Source organism: Cydia amplana, chromosome Z (genome assembly GCF_948474715.1).
Source record: "Cydia amplana chromosome Z, ilCydAmpl1.1, whole genome shotgun sequence".
In the NCBI taxonomy this organism is placed as follows: Eukaryota; Metazoa; Arthropoda; class Insecta; order Lepidoptera; family Tortricidae; genus Cydia; species Cydia amplana.
The window spans coordinates 35455066-35470611 of NC_086096.1; the positions used below are offsets into that span (position 1 = coordinate 35455066).

Genomic DNA, 15546 nt, shown 5'->3' on the forward strand with positions numbered 1-15546 from the left:
TACCTCAATGGGGCCATGTGGACAGGGGAAACTGGTACCGTGGTACACGTGGCGCCGGACGGCAGCGGCGTGGCGCCCGGCCGGCGTCGGCTTGGCGGGCTGCATCGACACGGCCGCTGGCGATATCATTGGGAACGGCAACAGGTAAGTTTTCTTACGAACAGAACATGGGTGCCATTGCAAAGGACGACAGCGTCGTACTAGCCGCATCGACGTAATTGCCGGCGCTATCATGGCAACCGCCGCCGCTCGGAAGGTGCCGGTGCGTGAGGTGGGCGGCGCCATCGTGGCGGCAGCCACCGCCAGCTCGGGAGGCGCCAGCGCGTGACGCGAGAGGCGCTATCGTGGCGGCAGCCATCGCCAGCTCTGGAGGCGCCGGCGCGTGACGCGAGAGGCGCCATCGTGGCGGCAGCCACCGCCAGCTCGGGTGGCGCCGGCGCGTGACGCGAGGCGCCATCGTGGCAGCAGCCACCGACAGCTCGGGTGGCGCCGGCGCGTGAGGCGCCATCGTGGCAGCAGCCACCGCCAGCTCGGGTGGCGCCATCGTGGCGGCAGCCACCAACAGCTCGGGAGGCGCCGGCGCGTGACGCGAGAAGCGCCATCGTGGCGGCAGCCACCGTCAGCTCAGGAGGCGCCGGCGCGTGACGCGAGAGGCGCCATCGTGGCGGCAGCCACCGACATATCGGGAGGCGCCGGCGCGTAACGCGAGAAGCGCCATGGCGGCAGAGGCGCCGGCGCGTGACGCGAGAGGCGCCATCGTGGCGGCAGCCACCAACAGCTCGGGAGGCGCCGGCGCGTGACGCGAGAAGCGCCATCGTGGCGGCAGCCACCAACAGCTCGGGAGGCGCCGGCGCGTGACGCGAGTAGCGCCATCGTGGCGGCAGCCACCGCCAGCTCGGGTGGCGCCGGCGCGCGACGCGAGAGACGCCATCGTAGCGGCAGCCACCGACACCTTGGGAGGCGCCGGCGCGTGACGCGAGAGGCGCCATCGTGGCGGCAGCCACCGCCAGCTCGGGAGGCGCCGGCGCGTGACGCGAGAGGCGCCATCGTGGCGGCAGCCACCGACAGCTTGGGAGGCGCCGGCGCGTGACGCGAGAAGCGCCATCGTGGCGGCAGCCACCGCCAGCTCGGGAGGCGCCGGCGCGTGATGCGAGAGGTGCCATCGTGGCGGCCAGCTCGGGAGGCGCCGGTGCGTGAGGCGAGAGGCGCCATCGTAGCGGCCAGCTCGAGAGGCGCCAGTGCGCGAGGCGGGCGGCACCCTTGTGGCGGCCCGACACCGGCTCGCAGGTGCGTGAGGCGAGAGGCGCCATCGTGGCGGCCGGCTCGGGTGGCACCGGAGCGTGAGGTGGGCGGCGCCATCGTGGTGGCCGCCACTGGCTCAGGGGGCGCTGGTGAGGTGAGAGGCGCCATCGTGGCGGCCAGCTCGAGAGGCGCCGACGCGTGAGGCGGGTGCCGCCATCGTGGCGGCCCGCCACTGTTTCGCTGGTGCGTGAGGCGCCATGGTGGCGGCCAGCCCAAGAGGCGCTGATGTGTGAGGTGGGCGGCGCCAGTCGTGGCGGCAGCCACCGCCAGCCTGGGAGGCGCCGGTGCGTGACGCGCCATCGCGCCGATGCGCGTGATGGACGTTGCCGGCTCAGGAGGCGTCTTTCGCCGGCTCAGGGGGGGGAGGCGTGCGCGTGGCGGCTGGCGCCACCATGGTGGCGTAGTTGCACGCAACATCACGGCGACACTGTTGCCCGACGCCTTGATAGACGGCAACCGGCGCGGCGAACGGCCCCGCCGCTGTACTCGTAGTGTTTCCACAGAGTGGCTTCCACGTAACTTACCTTCCTTCCACTTTGAGCAGTCGAGATGCAGTAGCGTGCTCCCCGTGGTCCGGTCCGCCTTCACCTTGGCGCCAGGACGGGACCGAGAGGTCCGCGATCCACCCGCGCCGCGACTGTAGCAACAGGAGCGGGCGCGTGACGTCTCTCGGAGTCCCGCCGCCGGCCCGCAGCGTCGCGGCGTCTCGGAGTCACCTCGGACGACAAGAGAAAGTCGACGGCGCCGACGCGCCGAACGACACGAACTGTCGCGTCGGAAACTAACAACACGAGGTAATACTCCCGGGCTCCGAGCACGAGCACCGACCTCGGCCGACACCTGCGGTAATCGGACGAGAACCGGGGCTTTAGCGTCCAAGTAGGCATTCGCAATGCGCTTCCGAACGCCAAATACAGCTAGAATATCATTAAACTGCCTTACCAGATGGTTTGAGACAATCCAAACCTATCTATTGCAGCGCGGCCCTGGCACCCCACCGCGCGCCGGGGCGCCGGGCCGGCCCCGCTCCCCGCGGCAGGCACGATGACGCACGTTCCTCTCCGATGCGGAGCGACTTACGTTACCACGCGTTGTAACAAACGACACTTGAAACCACTTGTTGACGCACTTCCTACTTCACTCTCGAAAATGCGAGTTAACGGTAACGATTTTAGCAGCATGGCATGTAAAACATAATTTAGCAAGAAAAAAAGTGGGTAGAATCGAAAAGCACCGTTGGAAGATCGATCCCGAGACCGCCAAAAGACTAGTAGTGGCGATCTCTGGCTATATCTCGCTATTTAATCGAACAAACTTTGGATCGGAAATTTTTAAAGCGCCATGCTGCAAAAATGTTCGCAAAAAAATTTGCGGACCATCGGTCAGGACGGTCGACGAAACAATGACATGGCGGCGGCGAGTGGCGGGGGGCGGGCGTCTGTTTGCAGGAAAGGGAAGCGGAACTACGTCACGGCGAGGCGGCGGAGCGACTACATAGACGCTAGCGGCATCTATCGGTCACCGGAGGCGTTACGCTCTCAATGAAGATCTCAGACGTGGAACGGAACACATAATAATTGATCGATCTTTTAAGTGTATGAACATAGGGGGGGAGTATATTGAAAAATAAAAATATCAAACTTTTCGTACTTGTTTGTTTTCATTCTCATACCGAGAATATTTTGAACACCCCTCGTACAAGCGTGTAGCAATAGCGTGGCCGCTAAGAAGCTCAGTCCCTGGCAGTATCGAACTTCCGAGTCATAGATGGCGTAGGCGCGGCCCAGGCGAAACGCAAGTCCTAGCAGGTCTCGATACAAGTTGTTGTAAAATGAACTCTATTGCTATATACATACGTGTAGCAATAGCGTGGCCGCTAAGAAGCTCAGTCCCTGGCAGTATCGAACTTCCGAGTCATAGATGGCGTAAGCGCGGCCCAGGCGAAACGCAAGTCCTAGCAGGTCTCGATACAAGTTGTTGTAAAATGAACTCTATTGCTATATACATACGTGTAGCAATAGCGTGGCCGCTAAGAAGCTCAGTCCCTGGCAGTATCGAACTTCCGAGTCATAGATGGCGTAGGCGCGGCCCAGGCGAAACGCAAGTCCTAGCAGGTCTCGATACAAGTTGTTGTAAAATGAACTCTATTGCTATATACATACGTGTAGCAATAGCGTGGCCGCTAAGAAGCTCAGTCCCTGGCAGTATCGAACTTCCGAGTCATAGATGGCGTAGGCGCGGCCCAGGCGAAACGCAAGTCCTAGCAGGTCTCGATACAAGTTGTTGTAAAATGAACTCTATTGCTATATACATACGTGTAGCAATAGCGTGGCCGCTAAGAAGCTCAGTCCCTGGCAGTATCGAACTTCCGAGTCATAGATGGCGTAAGCGCGGCCCAGGCGAAACGCAAGTCCTAGCAGGTCTCGATACAAGTTGTTGTAAAATGAACTCTATTGCTATATACATACGTGTAGCAATAGCGTGGCCGCTAAGAAGCTCAGTCCCTGGCAGTATCGAACTTCCGAGTCATAGATGGCGTAGGCGCGGCCCAGGCGAAACGCAAGTCCTAGCAGGTCTCGATACAAGTTGTTGTAAAATGAACTCTATTGCTATATACATACGTGTAGCAATAGCGTGGCCGCTAAGAAGCTCAGTCCCTGGCAGTATCGAACTTCCGAGTCATAGATGGCGTAGGCGCGGCCCAGGCGAAACGCAAGTCCTAGCAGGTCTCGATACAAGTTGTTGTAAAATGAACTCTATTGCTATATACATACGTGTAGCAATAGCGTGGCCGCTAAGAAGCTCAGTCCCTGGCAGTATCGAACTTCCGAGTCATAGATGGCGTAAGCGCGGCCCAGGCGAAACGCAAGTCCTAGCAGGTCTCGATACAAGTTGTTGTAAAATGAACTCTATTGCTATATACATACGTGTAGCAATAGCGTGGCCGCTAAGAAGCTCAGTCCCTGGCAGTATCGAACTTCCGAGTCATAGATGGCGTAGGCGCGGCCCAGGCGAAACGCAAGTCCTAGCAGGTCTCGATACAAGTTGTTGTAAAATGAACTCTATTGCTATATACATACGTGTAGCAATAGCGTGGCCGCTAAGAAGCTGAGTCCCTGGCAGTATCGAACTTCCGAGTCATAGATGGCGTAAGCGCGGCCCAGGCGAAACGCAAGTCCTAGCAGGTCTCGATACAAGTTGTTGTAAAATGAACTCTATTGCTATATACATACGTGTAGCAATAGCGTGGCCGCTAAGAAGCTGAGTCCCTGGCAGTATCGAACTTCCGAGTCATAGATGGCGTAAGCGCGGCCCAGGCGAAACGCAAGTCCTAGCAGGTCTCGATACAAGTTGTTGTAAAATGAACTCTATTGCTATATACATACGTGTAGCAATAGCGTGGCCGCTAAGAAGCTCAGTCCCTGGCAGTATCGAACTTCCGAGTCATAGATGGCGTAAGCGCGGCCCAGGCGGAGTAGCGAGTCCTGCCCGAGGCCTCCGACCTCGCGGAAGAAGTCGTGGGCGGGGAAGGTGCGGGCTATGTCACGTTGGATAACCGCTTCCTCTTCGCATTCCTGCCAGAAAAACATACAATTTTAATTACATCACTACAACAATATCAAACAAAAGACTTTTTACTTAGTAAAAAAAAAGACAATTAAGAAAAGATGTAAGTATCCAAAAATATACTGGGTCAACCAAATCTTGTCAGTAGAAAAAGGCGGCAAATTTGAAAAATCGCGGGTTAGCAACACTACGTTTGAATTATTGAAAAATCGTGTGTCATTTATATCTTATCTGTGGAACTATTTTGTTTAGTAGCAGCTAAAAAAAAATACATTTTGTTTACATTTCATCGTCGTTCGATGTACATTGCTGCTTTTTGTTCGTTTCCTAGGGATACCATACTTTAGTTTGCTTTACATTGCTACTGACATATCCGGTTTGACAGACTATAGTAAAAAAAATATTTGAAAAAAACAGTAAATAGTTTAATTAATATTACCATTTCTTCACTACCTAAAGGTTGTCTGGAAGAGATCGCTCTTTAGCGATAAGACCACCTGTTGTTACCTCTGTCTTCATTTATTATGTGTGTCTCTCTGTAAATGTTTATTCAGGTTGTGCAATAAAGAGGATTTGTATTGTATTGTATCCAAAATTATTTTATACGCTTTTGTGCTCTTTACAAGGAGTTATGATTACATTCTTTAAGTTCTTTTGCTGCTGATTGAAGAAAATCCATAAAAAAGGATTGCCTGACGGGTTGTAGATGAAATGACAAAATGGCATCGAGGCCATAACGAAATACAATGAAATACCAGGTAATCATCGTATCGTCCACACAGTTAACTGACAATTCGTAAACCTTATTGCAATCACATAAGGCCCACCATTGGTTAGCATATCAAGTTTAAATAAACTAGGCGGGTACCTGACTTGTCTAGGGTGTTAGGACTAGTATTTAGGTAGGGTACCTGGCTAATCAGCGTCCTGTAGGTCTCCATGAGCATGAGCCACACTTCACCGCGAAGCGCCTCTGGGACTCCTTTGGTAACGAGGTTATCTAGGGTGTTAGGACTAGTATTTAGGTAGGGTACCTGGCTGATCAGCGTCCTGTAGGTCTCCATGAGCATGAGCCACACTTCACCGCGAAGCGCCTCTGGGACTCCTTTGGTAACGAGGTTATCTAGGGTGTTAGGACTAGTATTTAGGTAGGGTACCTGGCTGATCAGCGTCCTGTAGGTCTCCATGAGCATGAGCCACACTTCACCGCGGAGCGCCTCTGGGACTCCTTTGGTAACGAGGTTATCTAGGGTGTTAGGACTAGTATTTAGGTAGGGTACCTGGCTGATCAGCGTCCTGTAGGTCTCCATGAGCTTGTCGCACTGCTCGACCTCGGCAAGCCGCAGCCACACCTCGCCGCGGAGCGCCTCTGGGACTCCTTTGGTGCGGACGAGGTTGTCTAGGGTTTTAGGGCGAGGTCCGGTCCAACTGTAAAAGAAAGCAAATATTTCAGGATGTGGAGCATAGATATTAACGAAAATTTATTGATAGTACAAGAGACATAAAGTCTGAGAAAACATCGTGCGCTTGTTCTCTATCTTAAGCTTTGGATTCCTCCGAAAACGGTGCCGTCATATGACGGCCGTCATATAGCGGCCGCAAAAGACGGCCGTCTTTACGGTGGCGACATGTGGAAAGTACCACGGCGTCATAACACACCGTCATCCACCAAGGTCAAAGCGGCAAATTTGAAAAATGTAGGCGCGATGGGATAACGTCCCATAGAAAATTTGAATTTCGCGCCTTTTCCTACTGACAAGATTTGCTTGATCATCTATAATTTACTTGGAGGATGAAATATCATCAGAAGAGGAAAATAATCGTAGTACGGAATCATTTATTCAAATCTCGTGTCATTTATTCAAAATGGCGTCACCGCTATCTAATAAAACGTTCACGAAACTATCGACAAGGTCATGACGGCCGTCATCTTACGTTACGTTGACAATCAACGTAACGTAACGCCGTCTAGGAAACCGCGCCATCTTGTTTACATAGATAACGTTCTAGTGACGTCAGTCAACGCTATATAGCGGCCGTAATATGACGGCACCGTTTTCGGAGGAATCCAAAGCTTTAATCTTGTTCGATAGTTTAAATAGATCGCAATATGTTTTGTTGTCAACGGATTGTCAACTTTTGAAAAACAAAATTCGATTTTACAAGTTTACACATCTTATGATTCAATGACGCTCAGGCCTAAGACTAGCTTGTTAATATTAGGGTGGTATACCACATGTCCAATTTCTTTGTCCAATGTGTATTTGCATCTCATATTTTGCTTAGTGTGAGAGTGAGATGCAATGCACATTGGACCAAGATATTGGACAGGATATGAAAGCATACCTCCTGAGAACGTTGGCCCAGTTCTCGAGCACCTCCTCGCCGCAGTCTTTTGACACGTCGCCGGTGCCGCTAAGCAGGGGCTCGTCGCCATCTTTGATCAGAAATAATAATAATCTATCTATCTAATACCTTTAAACGAGCAATTCTTGTTTATTTATTTATTTATATATATGTATATATATTTCGGGGATCTCGGAAACGGCTCTAACGATTTCGATGAAATTTGCTATATGGGGGTTTTCGGAGGCGAAAAATCGATCTAGCTAGGTCTTAACTTAACTTAAACATTGACCACTTCTGTAATTGGAAGAGCCACATTGATAGCCTAGGCACTAAATTGGATCGATTTGTTTATGTACTCCATCGTATTCGCAATGTGGTTTCGGAAGAAGCCGCTCTTTCGGCATATCACGGGTACGTGTCATCCCTATTGAGATATGGTTTGATAATATGGGGGAACTCAGTCGATGCTGATATCATATTTAAAGTACAAAAAAAATGTGTAAGGTCTCTATCTGGGGCTTGGTATTTAGACCACTGCAGACCTTTATTTAGGCAGAATAAAATATTGACACTACCCGCAATGTACATCTTTGAAATATGTACTTTTGTCAAAAAGCACCCCACGTGTTTTAAAACAATCACCATGAGGTCTCAAAGAGGTACACATCGATTTAATCTGTACATGCCCAGGACAAACCTTTCACTGAGCAGGAAAAACGTACATTGCATGGCAATACAATTATTCAATACTTTTACTGACGATTTTAAGGCCCTTCCAATAAAATTATTCAAGAAGCACTTGTTTGACCATTTGACAGAGAGCTGTTATTATTCAATTGATGAGTTTTTGACATTATGTAAACTATAGGCTACAGATATATTGTTTGATTATAATGATTATCGATACATTGACTATGTTTTATAATGATTGTACATTTTTATACTAGACAAACTGTAATTCTTAATTCTAAATGATATTGTCAATTTATGATTTTATTATTAATTGTAATTTATTATTTTTCAACGTGACATTTTAATGGAAGTTTAATATTAGATTGTAATTTAAGAATATTTGTACGCCGTGTATTATGATAAATTAAGGACTGGTAACAATATTATGTAACATCAATTTATACCCTTTTTTACACAAATAAACTATTCTATTCTATTCTTATCTCTGGGAAAACGCGCATTTCCGAGCACCCAGATATTATATTTATTTCCAGTTATCAGTACAGTACAGTATTATTTGTTAATACTGTACTGCCCTGTACTGTACATAGGTCTGCCTTTACTGTTGTAAAGGCAGACCTATGGAACTCTCCGCGCGCCCTCGGATTGATGCCTACTAACCTACCTAAGACACCGAAGTGTTTTAAATAAGCGCAGGCAACCCTAGCGTTGTATCGGCGCGCGCGGTGCGGAGAGCGGCGCGTTGAAGATCCATTGTATTTTTGTGTAGGTATCAAAACGGTAGGTATTAGCGTTTCCTTTGAGAGATAAGTATCTGTTCGTAAGAACTATTATATAATCTGTGGTAAAGGTTTACCAACGACGGACGATGCAAATGGCCCGAATGGCTTCGAGAAAAGGATGGTACGGGCGTGCCTCTTTGTTTTGGTCGACTTGGCGGGGGTACTGCCGTGCCCATAGACGTTACCTGAGTCATCGAGGGGCGAGGGCGGCGCGGGGGCGTTAGAGAGCGGCGAGGGTAGCAGGCTGGACAGCAGGGGCAAGTTCAGACGCGAACGGTCGAATTCACCGGATGTCTCCACGTTGGCAACTTCGTACTGGAGCATGCCTTGGGCGTCTACAGTCTAGAAGAAAAAAAAAATTAAAAAACCTACCAGCTGCGTGCGCTAAAATGTTTGAGCCACGTACGCACACAACACGCAAACGGTGTGCCGTCTCTCATAAGGATCTGTATATTATACGCGCACGTGCACTTCTACACACACGCTTCGTACAGGCCTTAAACAAGCTGCTGTACGTATCCGAGAAGAAACTGGTTTTGATTTAACTGTATTTTTTCAGGACTAACCTCTTTCAAATTGATGATGAACTGTTGCACCAGCGGTCTTTTCGAGTAGTACCAGAAGCGCTCAGTCGGCGGGTAGATTTTCACAGGAGTTTCAATCACCAGCCTAAAAATATAAAGGTGTATTATTATTATTATACTATTTTCATTCATCTTAAGCACAATGTGTCTAATATATTATGGAGATGAGTGCCATGAAGATGTATGCAGACGCGATGTATTGGCATTCACCACGTCGAAAGACGCTACTAGAGAGTCCCTTGCTTTTTATATATATTGCATTGATTTCATCATCATTGGCCTTTGCGTCTATTCCAGACGATTTATGGTGTAACACCGGAGAAACACCGTTTTTGGTGGCAGAATAGACCTATGCGATACCGACATGGTCTACCACAGGCACTGAGACGCCTTGTCGTCGTTTTTGCCTATAGTCAGAGAGTGCGGCGAACCAGATCTCATCACAAAATGTAAGTAATACCATATTGTATAATATTATTAAAATATTAAAAAAAAAACAACGGGTTGCACTCCGGGAGTGCCGGCAGAAGTGAAAACTCAATGACATTGTAACAGTTTTTCGATCAGGTCACGTGTCCGTCTTACGATTTTTCAGTCGAATCTGTCGGTCACGTGTACTGTCGCGAGTTTCACATTTTTTCTCCACCTCGAAAAGTGCACAGCGCCGTTAAAGAAGTTTGCACTTCAAAAAAGATCACACTCTAGGGGTTCAGGCGTTCTACAAGTCCATTTATAAGGAAATGGCGGCTATGTCTTACCGCAGCGGATCCGGTATGCCCCTGATAACCAGGTCTAGGGCAATGGACATGTATGAAGGGGCGCCGTCGCCGCTGGCGACGTTGAACGCGGCTAGGGCAGAGTCCCCGGCGTTCCAGAGAGCGCAACCGGAGCACCCTGACACGCCTGAGGACCCGCTAACCTGATTTGATAATGGAGAAGGTTAAAGTGGTATGTTTCGTGTAGCATAAGCAATCAAAACATTAGGTAAAGTCTGTTCAAAATAAAGAAATAATAAATAAATAAAATGTTTTTTATTTCACCTCACAAAGGATAATTTTACAAAATAAACTTACATTTTATGTTGATCTTTGTGAGGGACTGGAGTCTGAACTAGGTTAGACCTGCATTACAGATCTCCAGATCCTCACCCCGGAAATACAAGTTGCAGTGATAAAGTAACAGTAAAAAAGTGTTGGCAATGATAATTTATGAGGTACTTAAAAGTAAAAATGCGACTATAACATGTAACTATTTATGAGAAATTACTTTTGAATAGAATATAGAATATACATAATTTATTCGTAAGCACAAACAAACGAGACAATACATAATATACGTAAAAGAAAACACAAAATAAGATTAAAGTGCCACGAGATGACCTCATCTCAGCATGTTGCTGGTGGCTTCCAGCGCTGGTCTCCCGATGGGATCCTTTTGGGTCCTAAGGGACGTAGTTCGAGTTGCTATATGAAGAAGAAACAGCTTTGTCCAGATTTTGAACTTTGAACAGATTAGTCTAAGTTAAAATCATTATCGTAATAGATATGTCAATAATTGAACTCCCGGCAATAATTGGCGATCCTGCCGGGGATTAATGGGATATACAAAAGTCAACAGGGAACTTCTAATTCTAATGATGACTAAGGTCACCGTGGAGAAGACAGTTAATGAGGAAAGACCGTCTACAAGCGCTTCCGTCGCTTTTAACTATTGCGTTTGTACACATACTCCATTTACAGGTCGGTAGACCAGAAGTGAAGTTCTTCTTTACTATGTCTGAGAGACGTACGTATAAAAATCCGAGAGTTCTTGCGCAATGACGGTTTCCTCAGCAACAAATGTTATATCCTCTAGCCGCCCATACGTCAAACCTTGCCAAGCAAAATGAATTTTTATTTTGTCAACACAAAGTTCAAATTAGAATGGAACAGGAGACCTTTTTATAGGTCTCTGGGCTGCTAGAGGATATACCGGCCTTCGCCACATTGGTCTTACTCTATACTACTAACCCTTACCATTTCGAGGAGCCTCATGTCCGGGTGTTTAACACCTCGCGCTGGCGCCAGTAGGATTCCAAAACAGCGCTCGATGTATAGCCCTCCATATGGTGCCTGGATAAGACAAATAGGTTAAGATAGGTTAAAGCATTTCCCCTCTAAAAAAAGGTTGGATTCAGTCAGGGTTAATAGTTAATCGTGACCGCCAAATACGTCGAATGACGCGCGCGGCTACAGATCAATATCAACCTTCGTGCATTCCGATAAGGTTCACGATGACATGACGCGCCACGCACGGTAGACGTGGCCTTCAAAGGGTTTATAAGATTAAGATTATTCTCCTATTAGGATCTAATAGTATTTTATACAATCGTGATACAATGGAGAGCTTTTCAGTCGAGTACCGTGTTTAGGCAACGAAGCTTGCTGAGTTGCCTAAGGAAGGTGCGAGATTGAAAATGACAGTAGGTACGAGAATGATGACAGTATCGAAATGAATATTATAGTTGCCTAAACAGTATCCAAATGAATATTATAGTTGCCTAAACAGTATCGAAATAAATATTATAGTTGAGTTGGGGTCCCATAGTGAAAAAAGTATGCGATTTCACTTTGGAATACGAATTAATTCAAGCATTGCAGTCGACGAGTAGAAAAAGAGTTTTAGACAACTTTGAACCTACAAAGAGCTAAATCTTAAAAGATTTCACCTAGAAGTCACTCCCTCCACCTGGACCAGCTGGGAGTTGCTGGTGACCTGCTAGACATAGATATTGACCTGCTTGTCTCCTTGAGCATCTGCTGTAAGTGTCTTAAGATTTAGATTCACCTGGCACTCGTCTCCCTCGCCAAGGACTGGCTGGGAGCTGCTGGTGACCTGCTGGACGTTGCTGGTGACCTGCTGGACATAGATATTGACCTGCTTGTCTTCTTGAGCACCTGCTGTAAGTGTCTTAAGATGTACATTCACCTGGCACTCGTCTCCCTCGCCCTGGACTGGCTGGGAGCTGCTGGTGACCTGCTGGACGTTGATGGTGACCTGCTTGTCGATGCCGCCGCGCAGTTTGAAGCCCAGACGCTCTTTAGGTACGTGGCTGTATGTGCCCTGTTGAAATAAATAGTGTTTATAGTTCGTACGATTACAGACGAGCAAAATAAAAATCGGACCAAGATAAGTCTTTGGTAATGGAATTTACAATGACATTACAACTACGAGTAGATACTGAGTTTCAGCATCTTTTTCTCTCGTGGGCATAAGAACTTTTGTTTTTATTCGTATCTCGCAACGATCACCGATATGATCCTGATATGGCGCTGGATAGGACATGTTTTACGAAGGTCAAACAACCACCTATCACCTATCAAACAAGGGCAGACTTGGAAAAATCCCGGAAAAAGGGGGCAAGGTCGCCCACGTACCACCTGGAGGCGCACAGTGGAAAAGGAGTCTGCACCAGTTGGCCTCGGCTGGGCGGAGCTGGCGGAGGCCGCGCTGGACCGCGAAAAATGGATCCCTTCTGAGAGCCCTATGTCCCTGATGAGGGATAACAGGATACCATCATCATCATCATCACCGATATGATCAATATGTCTTATTGTCGCGTTCCAGTCGTGGGTCTACGCTAGGTACCTTAGCATCGGTCTCCTTGATCTCCACAGTAACCTCCAGCACATGCATCAGCTGCATGGGGGGCGCGCAGGGAGGGAGGTTGTCCGTGAGGGAGCCAGTCATGGACGGTGCGGCCCAGTGGTGGGCCTACACTAGTTACCTTAGCATCGGTCTCCTTGATCTCCACAGTAACCTCCAGCACATGCATCAGCTGCATGGGGGGCGCGCAGGGAGGGAGGTTGTCCGTGAGGGACCCAGTCATGGACGGCGCGGCGCAGTGGTGGGCCTACGCTAGTTACCTTAGCATCGGTCTCCTTGATCTCCACAGTAACCTCCAGCACATGCATCAGCTGCATGGGGGGCGCGCAGGGAGGGAGGTTGTCCGTGAGGGACCCAGTCATGGACGGCGCGGCGCAGTGGTGGGCCTACGCTAGTTACCTTAGCATCGGTCTCCTTGATCTCCACAGTAACCTCCAGCACATGCATCAGCTGCATGGGGGGCGCGCAGGGAGGGAGGTTGTCCGTGAGGGAGCCAGTCATGGACGGTGCGGCCCAGTGGTGGGCCTACACTAGTTACCTTAGCATCGGTCTCCTTGATCTCCACAGTAACCTCCAGCACATGCATCAGCTGCATGGGGGGCGCGCAGGGAGGGAGGTTGTCCGTGAGGGACCCAGTCATGGACGGCGCGGCGCAGTGGTGGGCCTACGCTAGTTACCTTAGCATCGGTCTCCTTGATCTCCACAGTAACCTCCAGCACATGCATCAGCTGCATGGGGGGCGCGCAGGGAGGGAGGTTGTCCGTGAGGGACCCAGTCATGGACGGCGCGGCGCAGTGGTGGGCCTACGCTAGTTACCTTAGCATCGGTTTCCTTGATCTCCACAGTAACCTCCAGCACATGCATCAGCTGCATGGGGGGCGCGCAGGGAGGGAGGTTGTCCGTGAGGGAGCCAGTCATGGACGGTGCGGCCCAGTGGTGGGCCTACACTAGTTACCTTAGCATCGGTCTCCTTGATCTCCACAGTAACCTCCAGCACATGCATCAGCTGCATGGGGGGCGCGCAGGGAGGGAGGTTGTCCGTGAGGGACCCAGTCATGGACGGCGCGGCGCAGTGGTGGGCCTACGCTAGTTACCTTAGCATCGGTCTCCTTGATCTCCACAGTAACCTCCAGCACATGCATCAGCTGCATGGGGGGCGCGCAGGGAGGGAGGTTGTCCGTGAGGGAGCCAGTCATGGACGGTGCGGCCCAGTGGTGGGCCTACACTAGTTACCTTAGCATCGGTCTCCTTGATCTCCACAGTAACCTCCAGCACATGCATCAGCTGCATGGGGGGCGCGCAGGGAGGGAGGTTGTCCGTGAGGGACCCAGTCATGGACGGCGCGGCGCAGTGGTGGGCCTACGCTAGTTACCTTAGCATCGGTCTCCTTGATCTCCACAGTAACCTCCAGCACATGCATCAGCTGCATGGGGGGCGCGCAGGGAGGGAGGTTGTCCGTGAGGGACCCAGTCATGGACGGCGCGGCGCTCAGCTCCCCCACCACCGAGGAAGCCATCGAGCGGGGCAGCGTGCGCTCGAACGCCTTTGCGAAACAAGCTGCAATAAGGGAAGTCTGTTAGTAAATTAAAGCATATTCGTTTTCGTGATTTTGGGTTGGTCCCATTGATAATTTCAGTATGATAATCGGTCATAGTCATACAAGAAAAATAGGTCCTATATTCTTTTTTTTTTAATAATATAGGAATAATAACGAACAAAATAAACTATGTGGCAATTCTGTTGCCTCCATGTTTAAAATTCATTTGTTTTCGATACATGTCCGTCTTTGGGTCACAAACTTACATATGTGTGCAAAATTTCAACTTAATTGAGCCAGTAGTTTCGGAGAAAATAGGCTGTGACAGACGGATAGCCAGACGCACGAGTGATCCTATAAGGGTTCCGTTTTTTCCTTTTGAGGTACGGAACCTTAAAAAATGTGTAGTAACGATGAAATTAATACTCAAGGCAGTGTTTTCTGTTTCGAAGAAAATCTCTTAAAAATTTATGAAATTAGTTGCGAGTTTTCAAGTATTGTTCATAATAAAATTGAAATATAAAAATCAGCAATTGCAGCGCACAGCAAGTAACAAAGGAAACAATAATTGTGTATTCTAAGACACTAGGCACACATTTCTGGGTAGAGGAAATACCTAATGCATCGGGTCCTATTGTGAATCAAAATGGGAATTAAGTAACCTCAAAACTTGAAAAAAAAAAGATAAACAGGAATTGTATCTTTTAAGCCACAAACAAGTATATGGAATACCTAATTCGGTCCATGGTCCTCCATGGTTAGATATAGAAACAGCGGCAAGCTCAGCCTCCTGTAAGTCGTGAGGGTCGTATGAGCGTGCAGCTAACGACGTACTGGGTCGGCGCTCCTGTACCCGCGTTATATAGGGGACCCAATACTCATGTGCCTTTGAGATCAACATATCAATGAATAAGGCATGAGCTAAAGATTATCACCTACAGACTACGTACGTACAGGGTTTATGAAGACCGAGAGCCACTCAAATGGGAGTTATTTTTAATATTCACGATTTTTACACATTCTTCTCAATCGTCTTCGAGACCACGCGGAAAATAGGGTAGATGACTGACTAGTCAAATCAGTTTAT

At 49.2% G+C, this 15546-nt stretch overlaps 1 protein-coding gene across 1 annotated transcript in view; it reads right to left on the reverse strand.

The window, feature by feature from the left end:
* LOC134661249 (rab GTPase-activating protein 1-like) overlaps positions 1-15546 on the reverse strand; it is a 72504-nt gene that overhangs the window by 22296 nt on the left and 34662 nt on the right. The window contains exons 7-15 of the mRNA XM_063517235.1: positions 14295-14479; positions 12245-12379; positions 11293-11388; positions 10036-10196; positions 9260-9362; positions 8879-9035; positions 7216-7306; positions 6150-6297; positions 4689-4877 (exon numbers count right to left, since the gene is read on the reverse strand). Coding sequence (XP_063373305.1) covers positions 4689-4877; positions 6150-6297; positions 7216-7306; positions 8879-9035; positions 9260-9362; positions 10036-10196; positions 11293-11388; positions 12245-12379; positions 14295-14479 — 1265 coding nt within the window. The remainder of the gene's footprint in view (positions 1-4688; positions 4878-6149; positions 6298-7215; positions 7307-8878; positions 9036-9259; positions 9363-10035; positions 10197-11292; positions 11389-12244; positions 12380-14294; positions 14480-15546) is intronic.